General features: G+C 40.6%; 1 protein-coding gene across 4 annotated transcripts in view; it reads right to left on the reverse strand.

Moving 5' to 3' along the window:
* Positions 1–22,244, reverse strand: part of LOC146064137 (isoaspartyl peptidase/L-asparaginase-like) — a 100,722-nt gene that overhangs the window by 20,003 nt on the left and 58,475 nt on the right. For all 4 annotated transcript variants that reach the window (XR_014471755.1, XM_083177315.1, XM_083177316.1 and 1 more), the window contains 3 exons: positions 15,985–16,148; positions 8,608–8,726; positions 4,724–4,834 (listed from right to left, as the gene is read on the reverse strand). Coding sequence is in view for 3 of the 4 variants with exons in the window: in XM_083177315.1 (XP_083033441.1) it covers positions 4,724–4,834; positions 8,608–8,726; positions 15,985–16,148 (394 nt within the window). In the remaining variant the exon portion in view is untranslated. The remainder of the gene's footprint in view (positions 1–4,723; positions 4,835–8,607; positions 8,727–15,984; positions 16,149–22,244) is intronic.

Here is a 22,244-nt window from a genome sequence, read left to right on the forward strand (position 1 = left end):
AAATGCTTGGGTTTTGCCACCCCCCTTCCCGTTATGTCAGTTTTAACAAGGATGTCTTTTAAATTTGGGCCTCTCACATAACTGGGCATTAGTCGTACCCCTTGTAAGCTTTTGAGGTTCGGGTCGCTATTGACTATTAGCCATAGTGTCTTGACTCTCTTTATCATGTCTGGACTTTTGTTGGTATACTGCGTTACCCATGTGAAAGGTTGATTATCCTGTCTGCTGTCATCCATAATGTTTTGTCGCAGCAATTCTTGGCGTTTTTTTCTGCACGCTTTTTCCTTAGCTCTATTTAAATCCTCTTTCCTATATCCCCTTTCTAGGAACTTTTTGACCATTTCCTCTAATTGCATATCACGGGTGGCCGTATTGCTGTTTATTCGGCACACCCTCAAAAATTGGGAATATGGAAGGCTAAGGACAGTATGGTTAGGATGAAAGCTTTGTTTGTGCAGAATCGTGTTCCTGTCCGTAGGTTTGGAGTATAACCGTGTCTCCAACCCACCTTCTCTGACCACAATCTGCACATCCAAAAAATTTATGGTCTCCTGGCTCATGGTGTATGTTAATTTTACCGGGCTGTTAGATGTATTATGTCTATCAAGGATCCCACCCAGTTCGTCTTGTGTCCCAGTCCATAGAATGATGATATCATCTATATACCTAAGGTATAGATGTATCCTGGAACTAATGGTGGCATCTGCAAAAAACAGCTGGTTCTCTACTGCATACATAAAAGTGTTTGCATAGACCGGCTTGAAATTCAAGAAAGATAAATTCCATAAGGTACAACAAGACTATGCCCAGCATAGGGTGTATAGATGGCTCAACACGGACCCACAGGATAAAGGACATGTGCCACCCCAATATAGGCGTGACCGTAGACCACTGAGACAACAAGGTGGATATTCTAGCACGTCAGCGAGTGACACAGAGACCCCCAAACCACGTGGCAGAAACAGCAGAAGACCAACGGGCCCTTTAGGGGTGGACACCCGCTCCAAAAGCCGTTTTCGGGAAGAGAGAGACCCCAGACCCGTAAACGCACCAGACGAGGGGGCCAGAGCCAGAGAATCCAAAAGACAACCCAGAGGGACCAGGGGAAGAAGGACTTGATCTTCAATTTATCTGCGACTCCTCTCACGGAAATGGAAATACAGGTACTTAGTAGAGGACTCACATTTGTTCCAACCAGACAACAAGATGAGTTTCAACTGAATATTGATAACTACAAAGTACAGAGAAAACTCCGGTTGAGAGATTATTATGAAAAGAAAGGAGAAGACACTGACACATCACCCACTGAAGAACACAGCATTTTGAAAAAATTGGGGAGCACTAGCACTTTTGACCCACAAACCTTTAACGCCTCAATTAAAACCTTCTCAAGACTGATGGATAAGAACACCCAAGAGGCAACAACAACCATCAGACCAAATCTAACTATGGAAGAGAGACAAGCGTTGAAAAATCTAAGTTCCAGAGAAGACATAGTTATACGAGGTGCGGACAAGGGGGGTTCAATAGTGGTACAAGGGATCGAGGCATACCGTAGTGAATGCAACCGCCAGTTGTTGAATGAGGAAACGTACAAATTGTTGCCCAGTAACCCAACTGAAACTTACGCCAAGGAGTTGGAAACAATTCTTAACGTGGCAGTACAGGAGGGCGTTATAACAGCAAATTTGAAAAAGCGGTTGTTTAATTTAAAACCCAAAACGGCCTTATTTTACACGATCCCAAAAATACACAAGGACGCACAGAGTCCCCCGGGCAGACCCATCATCTCTGCCCGTGGGTCTCTGTGTGAGCCATTAGCCAAGTACGTGGACCATTATTTACAGCCATGCATACAGGCGACTGAGACTTACCTGAAGGATACAACAATGTTGTTATCTAGATTGGCGGCCTTGGGTACCTTACCCAAAGACCTGGTACTGGCATGTGTGGACGTAACAAATTTATACACATGCATTCCACATCACCAGGGGTTACAAGCCACAAAGGAACTAATAACAGGAAACCCTCGATATACAGGCCCACGGACAGAATTCTTCCTGCAACTACTAGAGTTCACACTGACTCACAATTGTTTTCTCCATGATGGACGGTTCTTTAACCAGAACTCTGGCTGTGCTATGGGATCTCCGGCAGCGCCGGTCTATGCAAACACTTTTATGTATGCAGTAGAGAACCAGCTGTTTTTTGCAGATGCCACCATTAGTTCCAGGATACATCTATACCTTAGGTATATAGATGATATCATCATTCTATGGACTGGGACACAAGACGAACTGGGTGGGATCCTTGATAGACATAATACATCTAACAGCCCGGTAAAATTAACATACACTATGAGCCAGGAGACCATACATTTTTTGGATGTGCAGATTGTGGTCAGAGAAGGTGGGTTGGAGACACGGTTATACTCCAAACCTACGGACAGGAACACGATTCTGCACAAACAAAGCTTTCATCCTAACCATACTGTCCTTAGCCTTCCATATTCCCAATTTTTGAGGGTGTGCCGAATAAACAGCAATACGGCCACCCGTGATATGCAATTAGAGGAAATGGTCAAAAAGTTCCTAGAAAGGGGATATAGGAAAGAGGATTTAAATAGAGCTAAGGAAAAAGCGTGCAGAAAAAACCGCCAAGAATTGCTGCGACAAAACATTATGGATGACAGCAGACAGGATAATCAACCTTTCACATGGGTAACGCAGTATACCAACAAAAGTCCAGACATGATAAAGAGAGTCAAGACACTATGGCCAATAGTCAATAGCGACCCGGACCTCAAAAGCTTACAAGGGGTACGACTAATGCCCAGTTATGTGAGAGGCCCAAATTTAAAAGACATCCTTGTTAAAACTGACATAACGGGAAGGGGGGTGGCAAAACCCAAGCATTTTATGTCCAGGAAGGCTGGATGTTTTAAGTGCTTGGGGTGTGCCACCTGCACTTATCTAGTGGCAGGAGATACATTTAGGCACCCTTACACGGGTAGGGCCTACAAGATCACACATACCCTCACTTGTACATCCCGCTATGTGGTGTATTTGCTGTCTTGCCCATGTGGTTTGCATTACGTGGGCAAGACGGTAACACAATTTAAAGAAAGGATGGCCCAACATAGAACGGCCATCAGAGCCGCTTTAATCAGTGGAACCAGCGAACAGGCAGTGGCGCGGTATGGCAGCCTTAAGATATCGAATGATAGATCACATCCCTGCCTCTTTAAGAGGTGGAGACAGGGATAGGCAGCTACTGTGCTTGGAGAGTAAATGGATACATAAGCTCGACACTGAGAAGCCACACGGGTTAAATGAGGCCATTTACTATGGATGTTTTCTGTAAGAAATGTTTTGTGTAAGAGAATCTGTCTAATAAGAAATCTTTTTGAATGTTTTCTGGAGGTTATAACATGAACAATTGTTGTGAACCAGTATTGATCGTTGCAGGAGGAATAGATTAATTTAAGCTGACCAGACTTTAACATAGATTACGAAACACACACGGTCCAACAGTAAAAAGTTGGGGGGTGTCCCAAGAAATTGTTGAGACCCCAACAGGACAGTGTAGTGTTGACATAAAAACTTACTAATAACATGAGCAAATAGGAAAGGTGAGGTGGAATTAGAAATATGGGGGTGCGGAACAGAGTGGAGGGTTGCTGCCATACAAGAGCACTGACACGTAATAATAGCACAAGTTTTTAAGAATTAGTCTGCTTTCAACCAACACAGTTATAGTTTGGTTTGGATGTTTGTGTTTAGTTTTATTTCACTTAGGTTTTGCTTATAGGTTGGAAGCAGCCACACATAAGTGATCAGAAGTGTACTGATCTCTATTATAGATATTTATCACAACGAGTACCTCACACACAATATAGTTCAGGAGTGACGGGTGCACATAATGGTGTACACTCGGGGTCCTGATACACGCATGTTTTTTTCATGAGCAACAATACGCATACTGATCACTGAATAGAAAGCATAAGATTATTTTTAAGATTATTTTTAGAGTTATAGTTAATGTAATTATTGTATGTTTTATGTAGTTAAGGAGATCTGTTAGCGCACCAGAGATTCTCTAATGTAGAGGAGATTGAGAGCACAGTCAGCGCCACCTAGTGATCACTCTTTGATTACTAGCCGAGCAGGCTAGTGACATTGTATAAATCAGCACATCAGCACGCTTTTATAGTAACAATCATTTGATGATGGTATTAATATGTTTTAAAGATATAAAGATGAATGAGCGGAGATGTTCACATTAATGAAATATTCACATGTTTGTTTTGCAGTGTTGTCAGTCAAAGCATCATGACCCCGGACGGCGCCGCGTCACCCCCGGTGGGAGGATCCGGAAGGGAGACGGAGAGCACGCCGGCGGGCGGATGTGAGAGCAGACAGCACCGGACAGGGTAAGTTGCACTTATGTATAAATATGTCACTTTTTGAAGTTGTTAACTGATTATGTCCTGAAGACGGGCCAGACCCGAAACGCCGTAGGCATCAGTAAACGCTGGTTTGAGATTTAAGACCTGGAGTGACATCGTCTTTCTTTATTGTATATATATATATATATATATATATATATATATATATATATATATATATATGTATGAATGTATGTATGTATGTGTCTGTGTGTATGCAAATACATGAGTATTTCATATAATGTCCTTACAGAAATAACGACTTTTTACCCTTACCTTGTTGCATATTAAAAAGTACAAGTCTTGCAAGTGTAACTTTCATAATGGATTCTCCATGTCCAGTTGTAGATACAGCACCACTAAAATTGTCTGCGTAAGCCCCAGAGCCTTGCAAGAAAATAACATGTTAAATATTTTTTCAATAAATAAGATATATAAACCCTTGTACAATACAAATATTAATTTATTTTAAAAACTCTTATAGAAAGAAGGCATAGAACAATGGGCATGGCTGATGCATCCATCTATAAACAGGCAGCAGTTTCAGAAGTAATTATTATTTGTATTTGTATTTATTATTACAACTATGGAAAATATCAATTACATTTGTACGCATATTTTAATATTGCTGATGACTAATAAAGTTTTCTTTTGGTAAATTAATCCATGATAATGTTGTTTTTCAATACTTTTTGAATATGTATAAAAAACATTCTAGTAACAAATGTACCCAATGCCAAATAACTATAGTGAAGAGATACAAAGCATTTGCAAATTTACTAGCAATCCTCGTCCAGATTTACATTGGCAACTGTTTACAGAACATATTTTGAGGTAGCAGTAAGCAATGAAATAATAAAAAAAAGCAAGCTACTTTTGGACAGGATTTTAATTTTATGTATTTCCAGATCCTTTCAATGCTTGGCAGAACTTAATTGATAGTCAAATCATTTTGGCAGTAATGAAGTTTTTCTAATATGAAGATTTAATTGAAGTATTTACAAGCCACCAGCGGTCTTTACCAAATGTCAGCAATCTGTGTAAATATTCTTGTCTTTTAATATACTAGATAGACAGACAATACAGATAGATAGATAGTCCGAAAGACAGATGTGTAGACAAATTATTCTCATTTAGAATATTGTTGAACTTTCGGCTTTATAAATCTAGGCTACCAAATTGATTTAATAAATGACATTCATTTGCCTCATTTAAAACGTAATTCTTCAACTGTTTATTTACACTCTACTTACATTGGTGGCAGAATTCTATATACAGTTACACCGAGTGTATGTGGGTTGTAACTCACTATATGAAGGGGGAAATTTCCTAAGAATACGAATACAAAAATTCCTATTCGTATTCTTAATACGAATGACTACAGCTGCATACGGCTGTTTCAAAAATACAAATACGCCCAAAAAAATCGTATTTTCGTATGAAAATATGAATTTTTTTCACGATTTCATTTTAGTAAATTTCCCCCAAAGTGTTAAGCTGCATTTCTGGGATATTAAGCGCACTTTCACTATTATTCTTTTTTATTTTATCAGTGGCAAACACTTTGCACCAAAATTGACCATATGGATAGTCGTCCAAACAACCTTCTCAGACAGTTCGTAATAGTTGACTTGAATAACCAACTATCTGAACTTCTATGCCAACATCCTTTATTGGTAAATCAAATAATGTCATTGAAATTACTTGGTCATATAATATCCCCAAAATGATTACGCCTGCCGTGATCATGGCTACTGAGGAATGCAATGCTCAGTGTTAAGAATTTCATTAATTTGTTGGTTTTGATAATTATTATTGCATCTTCATCCAAATAATAGAAAGCTTTTATTATTGCTTTAGTCTTAGCTCACCAAGATCCTGTGCTGATTTATTCTTAGTGATGTATCAGACAAAAGCAATAAGATTGATCTTGTTACAAGACAAGGGAATACAATGTGAATTAATTCATATATCTGCTACTCCCATAGATTGTTACCAGCAAAATAGAATTATGGAAATGGAAATAAGGAGAGTTTTCCTTTGAAACAAGCCTCCAAAGAAATGTGGCACCTGTACTCCAGCTCCATTTAAAGTATTTCCAGTTCATAAATCTTGAGCTTCTCAACATGGCCAAAGGATTCAGCTCCCATCCTGCCCAATAGTCACTGTTCTATGCTCATTTTCCTCCTTTTGTAACATATTGTGTCTGTTTCATTAATATAATTCAATGTAAATTATGATTTATTGAAGAATGATCTAACTTAAATATAACCAAAATGTAGTATAATGTGTTGTCTAACCCAGTGGTTCCCAACCTTTATTGTCTCCCTTACCCCTTGATTGGGCTTTTCGTTTATGAATTCCCCTTGCGTCAAATCACCTCCAACCGTCCCTCCACAAGAAATAACATTTGTATTTAGGGTTAGGAAAGGACCCACCCATATCCCTTCATTCTGATGTAGTGATCATTCTGAACTCATGCAGGGGCATCACAGACAGTGTAATAGTTAGCATTACTGCCTCACAGCACTGAGGTCAGGGGTTCAATTCCCACCATGGCTCTGTGTGGAGTTTGTATATTATCACCATGCTTGTGTGGGTTTCCTCCGGTTGCTCCTGGTTTCCTGACACATTCCAAATATATACTGGTTGGTTAATTAGCTCCCAACAAACTTAACCCTATAATGTATGTATATGTGTGTGAACATATGGTAGGCAGGGAATATAGATTGTAAGCTGAATGGCAGATTACAGCAGCTTAATGGGGAGCTCCACACAAGGTCATATAACCAGTGCAGGAGGACTGGTGTAGAGAGGTTAATTTCCAAGTGTCCAATCTAGATATGCCCTGCCATGTGGTCTGTCAGGTGGCTATTAGCTGCACAAAAATAATTGACCCCTCATGTCGAGTAAAAGTAAATGAATATATTATATTAATATAAGTGTATATATATATAAACCTGAGCTTGTAGGATAATGGTCCCCTTGATTAATGCCGCCACCACTACCCACACCACTGTCCATGCTGAAGAGGACGCCGAGGAGCTGAGTAAGAGTTGCCCTGATGCAGGAGATGATGGAGAAGTGACGCGCTGTGGCTCCAGTTCACGATCCGCCTCCGTCTTCCCGGCAACCCGGCATTACAACCCCTCTACCTAACTGCCGCCATGATAGTACGGAATCACTGCATACAGCTGAGTGGGCAGACCGGCAACCCGCCTCCCCGACCACCGCAATTATAGTACAGGCCACCACGTACCGCCAAGCAGGTGAATGCATACCCCCAGGGGTACGTGTACCACCGATTGGGACCCACTGGTCTAACCTAAGGAAACATATAAAGGACATTCGGATTTCCAAAATACTACTTATTTAATTTAAAACAGAGACAGTAATAAATGTTTACCCTTACAAATGTAATGTTACATTTGAAAAGAAACATTCTAAGCAAATAATTTTATATTGAGTATCTTGTACTTGGTATTGTCGCAAATATTATATACACAGCATATTTCTGCACGGATCGCTAATCAGAGAATTTGCAGTGTTCTGCAAGTAAAAAGCTGCCACCCAGGCACAAAGAAAAGATGCCTTTGTAAAATTGCAAATGCATCGCAAATAGCAATGTACTGTATTTGTGGATCCATTCACGAAAACCATTTGCACAAGGCTCGGGCTTCAACTAGTCTCCTCAAGATTCAGGCTAAAAGTGTCCATCACATTCCTGCATTTTCATAAACACATCCACAAAATTACATGTTTCCTCCACTAAACCCCATTTGGTCCCGCACATGCACAATGCAAATTGTGTACAGGCATAGTCATTCCATAATCACTCAGTTTGCTAATTCTGTGATTGCGATCACTGCTGAATTAGGACCATAGTGTTGTACTTAGAAATACTTTCTAATTTTGTAACATCTTATTGAACTGAAGACCTTTAAAATGGTGGAACATGTGAATACATTCTTTAAACCAGTCAAGTATCAAACCCCATGCTAGCCTACCCCATGATAAACCTGAGATGCATGATTTAATCAAGTTAAATGTTGTTTCACTATTTAGTGAAACCACAAAATAAATATTTGTATATTCTTTTACTCTACTTTTTCTCTCCTGCACGTGACATTTTATTAATTAGATTTTTTAATATATCATACCTATAATCGGACTGTCCCCAACACGTCCAACCATTTTATTTGTTATCCCTCCAGTAGATGTGGCACAGGAAAGGTTGCCCTCTGCATCAATTGCTACTGCTCCAACTGTATCATGCATCCTAATAAAAACATAGAACATATATAATAAGAACACAAGGAAGAATACTCAAATATTACTGTAGTTTAAGCCTTAATCATTCACTGTAAACATGAACATGTTTTCAAGAATAATCTCTGCTTAAAATATGCTGTATGTAATCACTATTTATTTTGTTAAAGTCTTTTATAGAATCAATTAGTGCTATAAAAAGGCTCTATACCACCCCAACATCCTAAACTCATTACGGCATGACTTTGCACAGACGGTGCAGGGCCATCAATGCCAGCACATGCACCACTACTTGGAACATCCTAAAGACACTCTGGGTGTCTGCATGGACTGCAGGGTACCTGTGTGGCGTGTTCAAAGAATGCTCCAGGTGAAATTGCCACAGCAAGGGTCATGGGGAAACAATGGTGTCATCCACTGTGGCCCATTTTCCAGCCAGCCATCACCTACCTGGAGCCCAAACCGACAGAGGAGACAACCAACATGTGAGCCTGTACCTGGTGTTGTGGGCCTCCCTATCTGACACTGCAGCTCACCCACAGTAGATTGAAGCACAAAGCGGTAAGACACCCTGTAGCACTCCACCCCTATGTGCAGAGGATGCCCTGTACCCATCTAACCTAGACTGTGCATGACTCAGTGTATTCCCCCTACTCCTGCGTGTGATACCTGGTACCCCTGTGTGAGACACCCTGTATCCTCTAACGGTGTGTGTGTGTGTGTGTGACACTTTGTATTCCCACTCTACCCCTGTGTATGTAACCCTGAACATCACTTATCTGTAGAAGGGGAGACTTTCAGAATATTTTTATGGGGCCCACAAGTTATAGTTACACCCCTGTTTCACACTCCTACATACAGTACGGGTGGGTAATTGTATTTTTTAAACATTGATCTCCTTAATATTTCTATATATAAATCCTCATTTTTTCCATTTGTCTCAGATTATTTTGTAATCAGCACATAAATACATATTTGTGTACAAGAGGACATTATTGTGAATTCATTTACATATTAAAATATTCTGAATTATACTTTCCCAACATGATACAAATGACTAATGCCATTTAATTTTGCATTTAAATAATTTTTATCGTGCCAACAATATTTAAGTTCTAAATGTTCTGTGATCGGAGGAAGACATTTCTTGTTAAGGGACCACTTCTAACAAAAGTGTGATCAGTAATGAAGTTTAGACATAAGATGAATGGTTCCAAATTAGCACTTTGCCACATAGGAGAAATACCAAACTTTTTATTGTTACCCAATAGGGAAATATCTTATTTTATATTATCAGTAATGGAGTTACTCACATATTTTCTGAATAGCTTCTATCACAGCATATTCAAGGTGACAATGAATACATACCGTACCTCTGGAAAACGAATTTGGCATGATTCCCAGCACACCTGCTGGTCCTCTTTAATTCTCACTCCTTATGTCCTCAATATGAATGGCATTGTTGTGTTCTTGTAAAGGGAAAATGTACCCAGCTTGCTGTGCTTATTTTTATTATACCATACTTGTTAGCTGAATTAACTAAAATAAACCAATTTATCTCTGAAATTGCATTTATTAATGTTTAGTTAATGCAAAATAAATGTTTAACAAGACAGATTTAACAAACATAACTTGTATCCCATGCCAAATATGTTTACCAATTAAAAATATAATATTATAGCCTTGGTTGTTTTCCCTAAATACGGAATCCTTTTTCAAGACAAATTGTCAATTTCAGACACAAGCATTAAGAAATGTGTCCACATAATTACATAATGAACTGGAAGGGCTACAAAAAGCTGTAATTTACCACTGCTAATACAGATGGAGACCCTCTCATTTAGCCCCAGCGCATGCCTGAATGTCCCCACTGGCGAGCGCTGGCTGAGAGGGATTCCATCAGACTGGGATGCGCAAGCATCTCACACGCATGCGCGTCCCAGTCACTTGGCAGCTCGGCGGGGGAAACCCTGCCCATCTCCGCTTCAGGTAACAGGCAGGGTTAGGGGGTGGCAGCCACCAACGGGGACTGGTGGCAAGATGGCGGGGACCAACGGGGAGCTCCATCGGAACGGGGTGCGAGAGCGTCTCGTGTGCGCGCGTCCCCTTCCCATGGCTGGTGGCAGATTGTGGAGGCTGGTGGCAGATTGTGGAGGCTGGTGGCTAGCGATTCAAACACCAGCCCCAGCCTCAATGAGAGGGACTCCATCTGTATGTTTGCTCTGCAATTAGCCTGGATAACCAGCTTTTATCAGGGTTCCCCGTTCATTCCTAGATCCATGCGCAAATACTGAAACAGTGAAGAGTCTTTGCTGTCTGAGCAAATGTGAGTAGGTCTGAGCAGGGCCGGTGCAAACCCTCTCTGCGCCCCAGGCAATTTTCCCTTACACCCGCCCCCCTTTCCCTCTCTGCCCTCTGTTGGGGGGGGTTTCAGCTCAGCGCGCATTACATGCGCTCCGGGGGCCGACGACACATAATACTGTGGCACGGAGGGGGGGGGGGGTGTGTGTCGGGTACCTGATTCCCGCTGAGCCAGCCTCCACCAGCCGCCGTACACCTCACCGCTACCCGCGGACATCCTCCTCTCCCACCGGGTACCTCTGCTGCATCTCCCGAACGTGACTTCCAGTTCCTTCCTCAGCCTGCAAGGTGCCCGGCTCCCGTGTCATCCCTACACGCGGTCCGGGGGGGGGAGGGTGCGGGCGATACTGCGGTGGGCGCCCGCACCCCCCGTGTCCAGGGGTGTGTTTTCTATGGTACCTCTGCGGTACTGAGCCGCCGAGGAGAGGTACCATACTCTCCTCGGCGGCTCAGTACCTCCCTCCAGTGGCCGGCGCCCTAGGCAAATGCCTAGAGCTGCCTAGTGGTGGCGCCGGCCCTGGGTCTGAGGCTTCCTCTAAAGTGTCACTGACATGGTCTAGAATCAGTAAGAACTGACATCTTAGACCCTCCCAAAAACACATAGGCATGCCTGCATTATTTCAGACACACCCAGAAAACGGCATGTTTACATCCAGAAATGCTGGCTTCCTATCAGTCAACCTGCAATTGGATTGCAAATGCTAGGAATTCACATTTTTAGTCGCTATCTGCAGGCATGCATGTGCAATGCGAATGCTGCACATGCGCAATTGTTTGATAATCGTTCGATTTGTGAAATCTCTCATTAGAAACTCATGCTGAATTAGGCCCATCATGATAATGACCATTTGGGCTAAAATCATAATAATTAATATGTACTGTAATAACATTAATATGTAATCGGATTATACAAATAAGAATAAATAGCTATGAGAATAATTGATTTCCTTAATTTTTCTAATAGTAACTTTATTGTCATAAATTAAAAGAATAATAATAATAATTATACTAGAAATACCTGAAATACAGTAGGGACTTGATTCAGAGATGGAAGCACTTAGCACAGCCACTGCATCTTTGGGCCTGATTTACATATTCTTTGAATGCAGCTTCTGCATGAAAATATGCAAAAGCAGCAGGAAGCCCCTTTAGTGAAATACTCCCGCATGTTATGTCATCTGCATCTGAGGATGCAGCGTGAATTACTTCCATGAGAATCGGCCACCTGAGTAACCTCAGGTTATGCAGGATCGCTGGACGGTCCATGATGCTGGGCCCAGGAAATATGATTTAGAATATGCAGACCATGGTTCCACTATTCCCAGAAAGTGGGGGGACACATCTTAGAAACACTGCGCTGGGTGCATGTGCACACTGAAAATGCTTGTGCTGGTTGGAAGAAAAAACAACTGATATATAGTAACACCAGATTCCGATTTAAAACAAAACAACAACAAGCAACTGTACACCTGGGCAAAATAATGTCGCAATGCAGGTGAGGCAGATGTAAAATGTGCAAAGAGTTTTAAATTTGGGTGTGGTGTGTCCAAACTGAATTCCAAATTTCTGTGTACAAATAAAGTTGTCCATATGTGGGCTAAATGCAAAAGCAGACAATATTTAACCTGCACAGAAGAAAGGAACTTTTTTTTTTACTGTACTTCCAAATCAAAATAAGGCCCCTAATGTTCTTTGAGTATAGTTACTCTATAATTACAGTATGTATTCCTCCATCTTCTATCCATATGTCACTTAATTGCATTTCAATTTTCTGTTTTTGGTTATACAATTACATTTTCTATAGACTAAAAAGTAAGCCTTTCCTAGTACCTGTAACATTTAGCAATTATAAGCAGTAAAAGGTTTGGTACTTGTGTACTAGCACGGCGCCCATGATATTTGGTCGCACAACTTTTAATCGCATCGCATGGCATACACCCGATGCACTGCGATGCGATTTAAAATCATTTAAGGCCCCTATATGATGTTCAATTGTATAAGCACCCCCACTATCCACGTCGGCGTGTAGTTGATATTATATAGTGTGGCGAGCGCAGTGAGCCACCGAGCCCGAAGCGTGGCGAGCGGACGTGCAATACCTGTGAAGTAATGCCACACTATATAAAGTCAACTCCACGCCGACGTGGATAGTGGGGGTATGAAAAGGTCGAAGGACGCGTACCGCTGCACTCGCCGCGCTTCGGGTTCACGTTCATAGTGGGGGTGGCGTGGGGGTGCATTTAACATTGTAAGCCCCCATTAGGGTGCTTATACAATTAAACATCGCATCGCATTGTATGGCATATGGCATTGCCATATTTAAATTGTATACCATCGGGTGCCAATCGCGTAACAAAGCATCGCATACCATCGCATGCCTTAAGGTCTGCGATTCGATGGGTGCCGTGATAGTACACAAGTACCAAAGGTTTAAAGGAGTAAATTTGGATTTAAATATTATGAAGGAGCTATAATTACTTCTAAAAATATGTTTTAGCATATGTAATTTCTCTTTCAAACCATTATATACTTTTGGGTGCCCGGAATAAGCAATCTATGAACACAGGATCTGATTCAGAGATGGATGCATTTTCACATCTGCTGCTTTTTTGTATGCTGTACTAAAATATGCTAAAGCCTCATTAGACATCTTGTATAAATAGATGCATTCTTCCAGGTTATGATGAGCCGCTGCTATGTACGAAGGTGCAGGATTGGATCATCTGTGTAAACATTGGTCATCTGAGTAACCCTCAGATTACGGAGGATGGCCGATGTAATCACTCGCACTCAGCAGAGTTAAGTGGGGTTCAGTTAGTGTCAGAAGCATCATTAACAGTACTGTTATGATTCACTGTGTGTTTAAGTGTGTGTGTGCTAGGAGGAGTAACGAAATAAATGTAGAGGATGACTATGAAAGGAGTGCAGGTAATGGTTTGTTAATGTTTTGCTGACTTGTCATTCTTCCTAAAAACTCAGAAATCTTTAATATATTGATCCAAAAAACATCTGGCACACACCTACAGTATGTGCAGCAGCAGCGTCCGGGCAGTGGGGATCCAGGAAGCGGCGTCCAGGCAGTGGGGATCCAGGCAGTGGCAGCTGGGAGCTGGGAGCTCTATTTGCCAGGCAGCAGGGCAGGAAGAACTTCTGAATTTGAAAACATACTTTGAAAAGACCGGCTGGATGCTTATTGGCTGAGAGAATTCAACCAAACAGCATCCAGCTGGTCTTTTCAAAGTATGTTTTCAAATTCAGAATTCAATTTCAAATACAAACTCAGAAAACTCAGTGTGTGCAAATTTATGATTAAGTATTCAATTGTATCACATCGAGGTTTTCACTGTATGAAACTGTGTCAAACAGTAGTCGTATATTATTGGCTGCTGTATACTAACAGCATTTATCAATTTGTTTTAATAAAGTTAATACAGTATGGTAAATAACTGTATAACTGATTTATAACTAAATATTTCTTAACCATTAAAATGTCATATTTTGAATAGCATGTAGTCTCTTTAAATGCAATAAAATATAAAGCTGCAAATATATGTAGTAATTTTGTATAATGTATTGCCCTGCAATGGCTACAATGCTCAGTAATAATCAAATCACAATCAATTAACACATAATAGAAATAAACACTAGAAACTTTGATGTGGTTATTAATTTATACCAATTATAATCCGGCACCCTTGGTTCTTACACTGTGCTGGATTATCCATTTTACCAGATTATGAGCGATATTAGCAAAATCCACAGCAGCACCCCTCTTCCTGCAGCAGTGAGCCCGCTGCCTAACACCCTTCCCACTGGACTTAAACCACCTGAGTCGCCCGACTTGCACCTTCCGCTGCCTCACTAAGCCCTACTGCTGCCTCCCGTTGCCTTACTCAGGCCTCCTGCTGCCTCACTAAACCCTCCTAAAGCCTAAAGACCTCCATACACTAGTCCAATTTAGCCACTTTTCACCTGATTTTGACGGAGTGGGACAAGAAACGGTTTGAAAAGTGGCCAAATAGGATGTGTTTAAATTCAAAGTCAGAGGTAGAACCTGCTACCGGAAGCAGGAACAGGATTGCATGCAATATGTCACATGCAGAAGGACCGCATGCGAGGTATCCCGCATGTGATGTATGGAAGTACCGGGCCGGCTCAAAAAGGACCGGATGACCGTAGACTGCTGCAACTTCTTACTCCAACCTGCATCCTAACTTCCCCCTGACACCTGATGTGTCTACTGACACCACTGATGTACAGTACAGGTTTTTTTTTTACAGTTGTATAGTCACTAACACCTATGCATATTTTTTTGCACTATTTAAGAACTCCCTATATCCTACTGATAATATAGGCAATTTACAGACAAGTTTGCAATATAATCAAAATATTCTTGTATTTATGGAAATTATTTCAGTTAAATTCTACTGTTAAGTTGGCTGATTTGTAGGAGGTCATACTGTAAGTTGATCCCTAACTATACATATTTTGTGGTTCCTGAGCAGGACTTATAATTTTATGACCTTTACAACCAACGTCAGATACCATTTAATAATATATGTGTGAGAGAGAGAGAGAGTGTGTGTGTGTGTGTGTGTGTGTGTGTGTGTGTGTGTGTGTGTGTGTGTGTGTGTGTGTGTGTGTGAAACTCTTCCACATATATTGTAGTATGTGCTACTGTTACAAAATGTATTTTCCATACTGAATTTATAGGGTGATTTATCAAACTTTCTAAAGTTGGAAAGTAGAGATGATGCCCACAGCAAACAATTCAGCTGCAGCTGTCATTTTATAGAATGTTCTAGTTAAATGATTGGTTGCTTCTCCTTATCCTCTTTTCTTTTCTATCTACATAAACAACATTTTTGGTTTACTCTCTTTATATTCTCTATATTATGTATACTTACTTTTGTGTATTAAAAAGACTTGTGACACTTTGTGTATATCTTTGGTATTGTTCCCATTCCTTAGTAGCGTTTTCGGTCACTAATTCTTCTGTGGGGATTTGTTCAACATTCATCTTTTCAGCAAATTTATTTGCTCCAGCACCAGTAAGCATAGTGTGAGGAGTCTACAATACACAGACACAATGACAACCAATAAATTATTCCATCTGTAGTGTAAAGTATATATTCCCTTGGAAACATTTGCAAATTTTAATTAGCTCTATGCAATTGAACAATATACCACAAAGAAAAATCAATAATGGATTAAAAAGCACTACAGTGCTCAGGACCAGAAGCATTTTGGATAATGGATTATTCAGTATTTTGGAATATTTTTATATTCAAATGAGGTATTGCAAACACATGAAATACACACAAATATATTTTATTTGTGCATGAAACAAGGTTTTAAAACATGAAGCAAAGTTTGTGTACTATCTCAGGCAAAGAATTTCAAATTGCCAAGCAATCATTTTCTTGCAAATATTTAGCGCCAGTTACATATCATGTCCCCAGTAGTGCCAGTTACTGATGTACCCAGTAGTGCCAGTTATATATCATGTCCCCAGTAATGCCAGTTACAGATGTACCCAGTACATTCTGGCGACTTTGGGTGATATTCAATCCTCCGCCACTATTTCCGACGGGAGAAATAGTGGCCGGTGCCTATTCAATGCTGTCTTTCCTGACAGCATTGAACAGGCATCTTGGCAGAGCGGACCCGACTTTAAAAGCAGTTGGGCCCAATGGCCATGGATTGTATAGGTCACGGCTGTATCTCAACAATCCACGGCCGTTTCTCATGGTCACGCCCCCTTTTCATTGTTCGGCAGGCCAGACATTGAATCCTGCCTGCCGAATATCAGTCGAGCAGGCCGACATCGACCAGGGTCAGGACTGTCGGGACGTTCTGACAGTCGTGACCCAGGTTTGAATACCCCTCAATGGCTTTTGGAATAATTTGGATAATGTATTTTGGATAAGGGATACTCAACCTGTACCCAGGCATAGCTGTATGTGAGGAATTCCTAACGTAAACCTACAGTAATGCTACTGGTGCTGACATCTTGTAGTGGCTGCAACTTTCCATACATCCACAATTGCATATAAATATATTAGTTAATGCATTTTACATCTGCAATTATGGAATCAACTATGGCCAGCTGGGTTTAATCACTTATATTCATATAAACACTATTTACTGATCCATTACATTTTAAAGAACATTTTTTGTATTAAAAACATAATAGGTTTGTATTTTTTACATTTCTCTATAAACAACTATTTAGTTAGAATAAAAGAGTGCTGGAGATAAAGAAAAAAAGTCCATATAATATAATTCTGTGCACAATATAATCTTGATCTTGTGGTTTCAATAGAAATTATTAGAAGCCTGGATGTTGGTATCTTTCTAAATCTAATAAAAATAAAAGCCACTGCTGTATGTCATGAAACAAAAAAATATATTAGAAGAAATTGGAATGAAACTATTCGTTATTTTAAAATCAAAACCTCAACTTATTTTTATAAATTTACTAGGGAATACAGAAGTAATGCCAAGTGCTTAATACTCATGATTTTTGATTAGATGTTGTACCCAATGTTTTAGATTATGAGCAAATATGCAGAATAATTTAATATGTACTTAGAAGAACAAGAACATTTATTTAATTCAAACAAGACAAAAATACCGGTACCATTTCAGCAACAGAAATCACTAATACTGTAAATAAAAGAACTCTCAAATTAGCTTTAAAAAATTCAATGCATCGTTATAACAATGGGTCCGATACAACTTGAAAATACAAAGGATTTCAAGCTATAATCAGCAAAGAATGCAAATTTACATAATTCCTAATATGCTTATCGCAAAGTCTTAAACTCACCAGTTTTCTTATTGACTCAGTAGGCTTAGCATGATCAGTTTTTTTTGTACAGTGCAAAAAATAAGTATTTTCTCTTCTAGTTTTAATATCAGATGGCAAATGTTAATGAATATATTAAATGTAAGTCATTAATGCATTGTGATATTGTTTAGAAATAAAGTCTTAAATGATATAGAAAAGACAGCAAATGCAGACTCTGTGACAACTGTACAGTGTGGTTTCACAAATACGTTATCAATAAATATGCATACCAGTAACATGGGAAGATACTGTATTCATGACATTTATTTATTATTTATTTACAGTTTCTTATATAGCGCAGCAGATTCCGTTGCGCTTTACAATAGTAGACAGTGATAAAACAAACTGGGTAACAACAGACAGACTTGGGGGTTAAAGGGCCCTGCTGCAAGCTTACAATCTATAGGGATATAGGAGGGAAACGCAAATACATGCATCAGTAATAGCATAGCAGTCCCACCAAGTTACAGTCCAGAAGGGAAGCTGTGCCTCAGAGGGTTATGCGTGAAGAACTTAAATATGATAGGCTTGCCTGAAGAGGTGAATTTTCAGGGAACGCTTGAAAGTTTGGAGGTTAGCGGAGAGTCTTATTGTGCCTGGAAGGGCATTCCATAGGATGGGAGCAGCCCGATAAAAGTCCTGTAATAGTGAATGGGAGCTATTCCGAAACACCCTATTATTGGATTCAAAACCAGTTAATAAATGCATTTAATGTTTGCTTAATAAAAAGTTTCTTATGTAGAGTTAGTTTCCCACTGTAGAAAATATGCAAAATGGATCTGCAAATGCCAAAAAACTTGCCAAACACACACGCAACTAAGCATATGCAGATTTGTGTATTCTGATGCTTTTTCATACCCCCCAACTATCCTGAATTTTATGGGACAGTCAAGATTTTTTGGGACTATCCCACATCCAACATACAACCAGCAGTGTCCTGTGGTGGGGGTGGAAGTCAGAAGTTCCATTGTCACATCATGCCAAGTTCTGGAATATCTGTGCTTGCAAAGTTTTTTTTTATCCTAGCAAATATTGCCATTGGCCAGGTGCCGATTGACTGTCCGTTTGACCCCAACCTCCAATGTATATGTTTCTATGCCCTTCTGCAGTATGTAATTGTCCACGTCCACCCCGAGTCACCAATGGGCCCCCTCCAACTCAGTTATCATTGTTTATGTATCTGTGCCCACTCCACCTTAAGCCCCAGTGTTTATGTCTACCTGCATGCCTGCCCCCCTAGTCATCAATGTGTATGTCTCCACAGGGCTGCCACTAGAAATTGTGGATTCGGGACTGACCAAATAGACGCACCCCCCCCCACCCCCCTCAAAAAAAAAATCAAGCAAAACAAATGTGCCTCCGGTAGCAATGTACATGTTGTGAGCTCCTTGCAGGGAAGTTTCCACAGAAGACACCGGGCTTGTTTATACACACATCAATGAGTGTGCTACCTCATGACTGGCAAAAGAGCCAGTCACCCCCACGGCAGCACACAAGTGAAAAATTAAGGTGATAGTGTCTAAATAAGAAGAATGCAAAAATTAGAAATTGTTAAAAAACAAAGTGCTAGAAAGTATAATATTAGTGTAAAATAAATAATGTTATGGTGTGCCACCCCAAGACAATCAAGCCACACCAACCCATGGGGAGCCGTGCCCCAAATCCATCCCTAAAACTAGCAAATTGTTTACATTTATAGGTCTTACCATAATGCAGATCAGGGGCCAAATGTAATGGAGTGACAGTTTCAGAAAGTGAGAGATTTTGGGAGAGTTTTCTGTTTGTTTTTTTTAAAGCTGCAATCAATTACACTACAAAACCAGGTTGATTTTGCCATGTAATTGATTGCTGCTTTAAAAAAATGGGAAAGCTATCCCAAAATCTCTCACTTTCTGAAACTGTCACCCTATTACATTTGGCCCCTGGTGTGTGTTTGTGTGTGTGTGTGGATCAGGAGGATCATGAGAATCAAGATTCAATCTTGAAAAAAATGGCAAAGATTCCCCTATCAGTATTTAATCACAGGCGTTTTTGTCACAGGCATTTTTGTCCATTTTTAAGTACATTTTCAACGATGCCATTTCAACATTTTTGGGGCATGAATTGGCATTGGCGAAAACGGTTGTAAATATGGGTAAAATTGGGCAAAAATTCACCAAAACCATGTGAATTTGCGTCAATTTGATGATTAACTCGTTTTTTGACAATGCTAGGTTTTTCACCCAGACAAAAAATCAGCACGGGGATTTAAGAGAATGCCCAACAACTTGCTTTGTGTGTAGGCCCCATAAGAATCCGAAAGTGAGAGATTTGGGAGAGTTTTCTCATTTTTTTAAAGCCGGCAATCAATTACATGGCAAAATCAACCTGGATGGGCATTCCATAGGGTGGGAGCAGCCCGATGAAAGTCCCGTAATAGTAAATGGGAGCTAGTGATCCGTGCAGAAGAGAGACGCAGATCTTGTGCAGAGTGGAGTGGTCAAGATGGCAGATATTTTGTGATAAGTAAAGAGATAGATGCTGGTGCAGTATGGTTAATAGCTTTATATGCGAGTAGAAGTGTTTTATATTGAATACTGTAAGAGGTACTTGTGTATTTTGGCGGCGCCCCGATGTCCGTCGTACGATGAACGTATCGCATCGCATCGGATGCCATGTACCCGATGGCATGCGATGCAACGCGATTTTGACCCCCTATACGATAAAAAATCGTATAAGCACCCTAAAGGTGTTAAATGCACCCCCACGCCACCCCCCCACTATAAACGTGAACCTGAAGCGTGGCGAGGGGCGGCGGTACGCGTCCTACGACCTTTTCATACCCCCACTATCCACGTCGGCGTGGAGTAGAGAATAGAATAGTGTGGCGAGCGGACGCGGATACCTTCACAGGTAAACGCGTCCCTTCGCGGGCTTCACAGGTATCCGCGTCCGCTCGCCGCGGTTCGGGCTCGGTGGCTTGCTGCGCTCGCCACACTATTCTATTCTCAACTCCACGCCGACGTGGATAGTGGGGGTATGAAAAGGTCGTAGGACGCGTACCGCCGCCCCTCGCTGGCTCGCTGCGCTCGCCACGCTTCGGGTTCATGTTTATAGTGGGGGGGTGGCGTGGGGGTGCATTTAACGTTGTAAGCACCCATTAGGGTGCTTAACATTGCATAAGCACCCATTAGGGTGCTTATACAATGTATAATCGCATCGCATCGTATGGCATTGTATGCCATGTACAATGGCATACAATTTCAAAATTGTATGCCATCGTGCACTATCGTACGATATTGCGTTGCATCGCATACCATCGTATGCGTTATGGTATGCGATGCGATGGGCGCCGCCAAAATACACAAGTACCCGGTAAGATACAGGCAACCAATGGCGGGACTGGCAGATCGTATCAGCAGACGATGAGTGTCTTGCAAGGAAGATCAGCCTAGCAGCAGACTTTAAAATGGATTGCAGTGGTGAGAGTCTGTTCTTGGGAAGACCAGTTAGGAAACTATTGCAAAAATCAATGCGGGATATAATGAGTGCATGGACAAGAGATTTAGTAGTGTCTTGTGTGAGATACGGTCGTATTTTTGATATGTTTTTTAGATGCATGTAACATGATTTGGAGACAGATTGAATGTGAGGAAGAAAGGACAGTTCAGAGTCGAGGAAGACCCCTAAGCAACAAGCTTGTGGGGTATGGTAGATTGTCAAGTTGTCAACAGCGATGGAGATATCAGGATGGTAACTGTTCTTAGTTGGCGGGAATATAAGTAATTCCGATTTGGAAATATTGAATTTGAGTTGGCGAGAAGACATCCAAGATGAGATTGCAGAGAGACATTCAGAGACCCAAAACCACTGGTGACAACTCTGGGGTTGCAGTCATTGACAATATAGACAGATGTGATTGCATGTACAGATGACAGTTAGGGTCAATAATGACCTGCGTGAGCTTGCAGCTTTAACAATATAGTTGCTACACACTGGACATGCACAGTAATATTAGTAACAATATCATTATTTAGCAAAAATCGCATAGTGTTTACCCACCTTAACCTATCACAACAACAAAATGTAGTTTTTTTTGACAGTCTCTGTATTTTTCACAAAACTCTATTGAATAAAATTAATTAACTAAAATATATTTTCTTTGGCAAACTGAAAAGAAAAAAAAGCAAGTTATTCCCCCAGTAATGCAAAGCACTAAAATGAAAAACATATTGCAAAGCACCACGCCATGCACTGTACTCATGCTCATAATATTGTCATCCAACAAATATTTACCATTTACAACACGATAAAAAAAAAAAAAAAAAAAAAAAA

Source organism: Crinia signifera, chromosome 3 (genome assembly GCF_055691185.1).
Source record: "Crinia signifera chromosome 3, ASM5569118v1, whole genome shotgun sequence".
Classification (NCBI taxonomy): domain Eukaryota; kingdom Metazoa; phylum Chordata; class Amphibia; order Anura; family Myobatrachidae; genus Crinia; species Crinia signifera.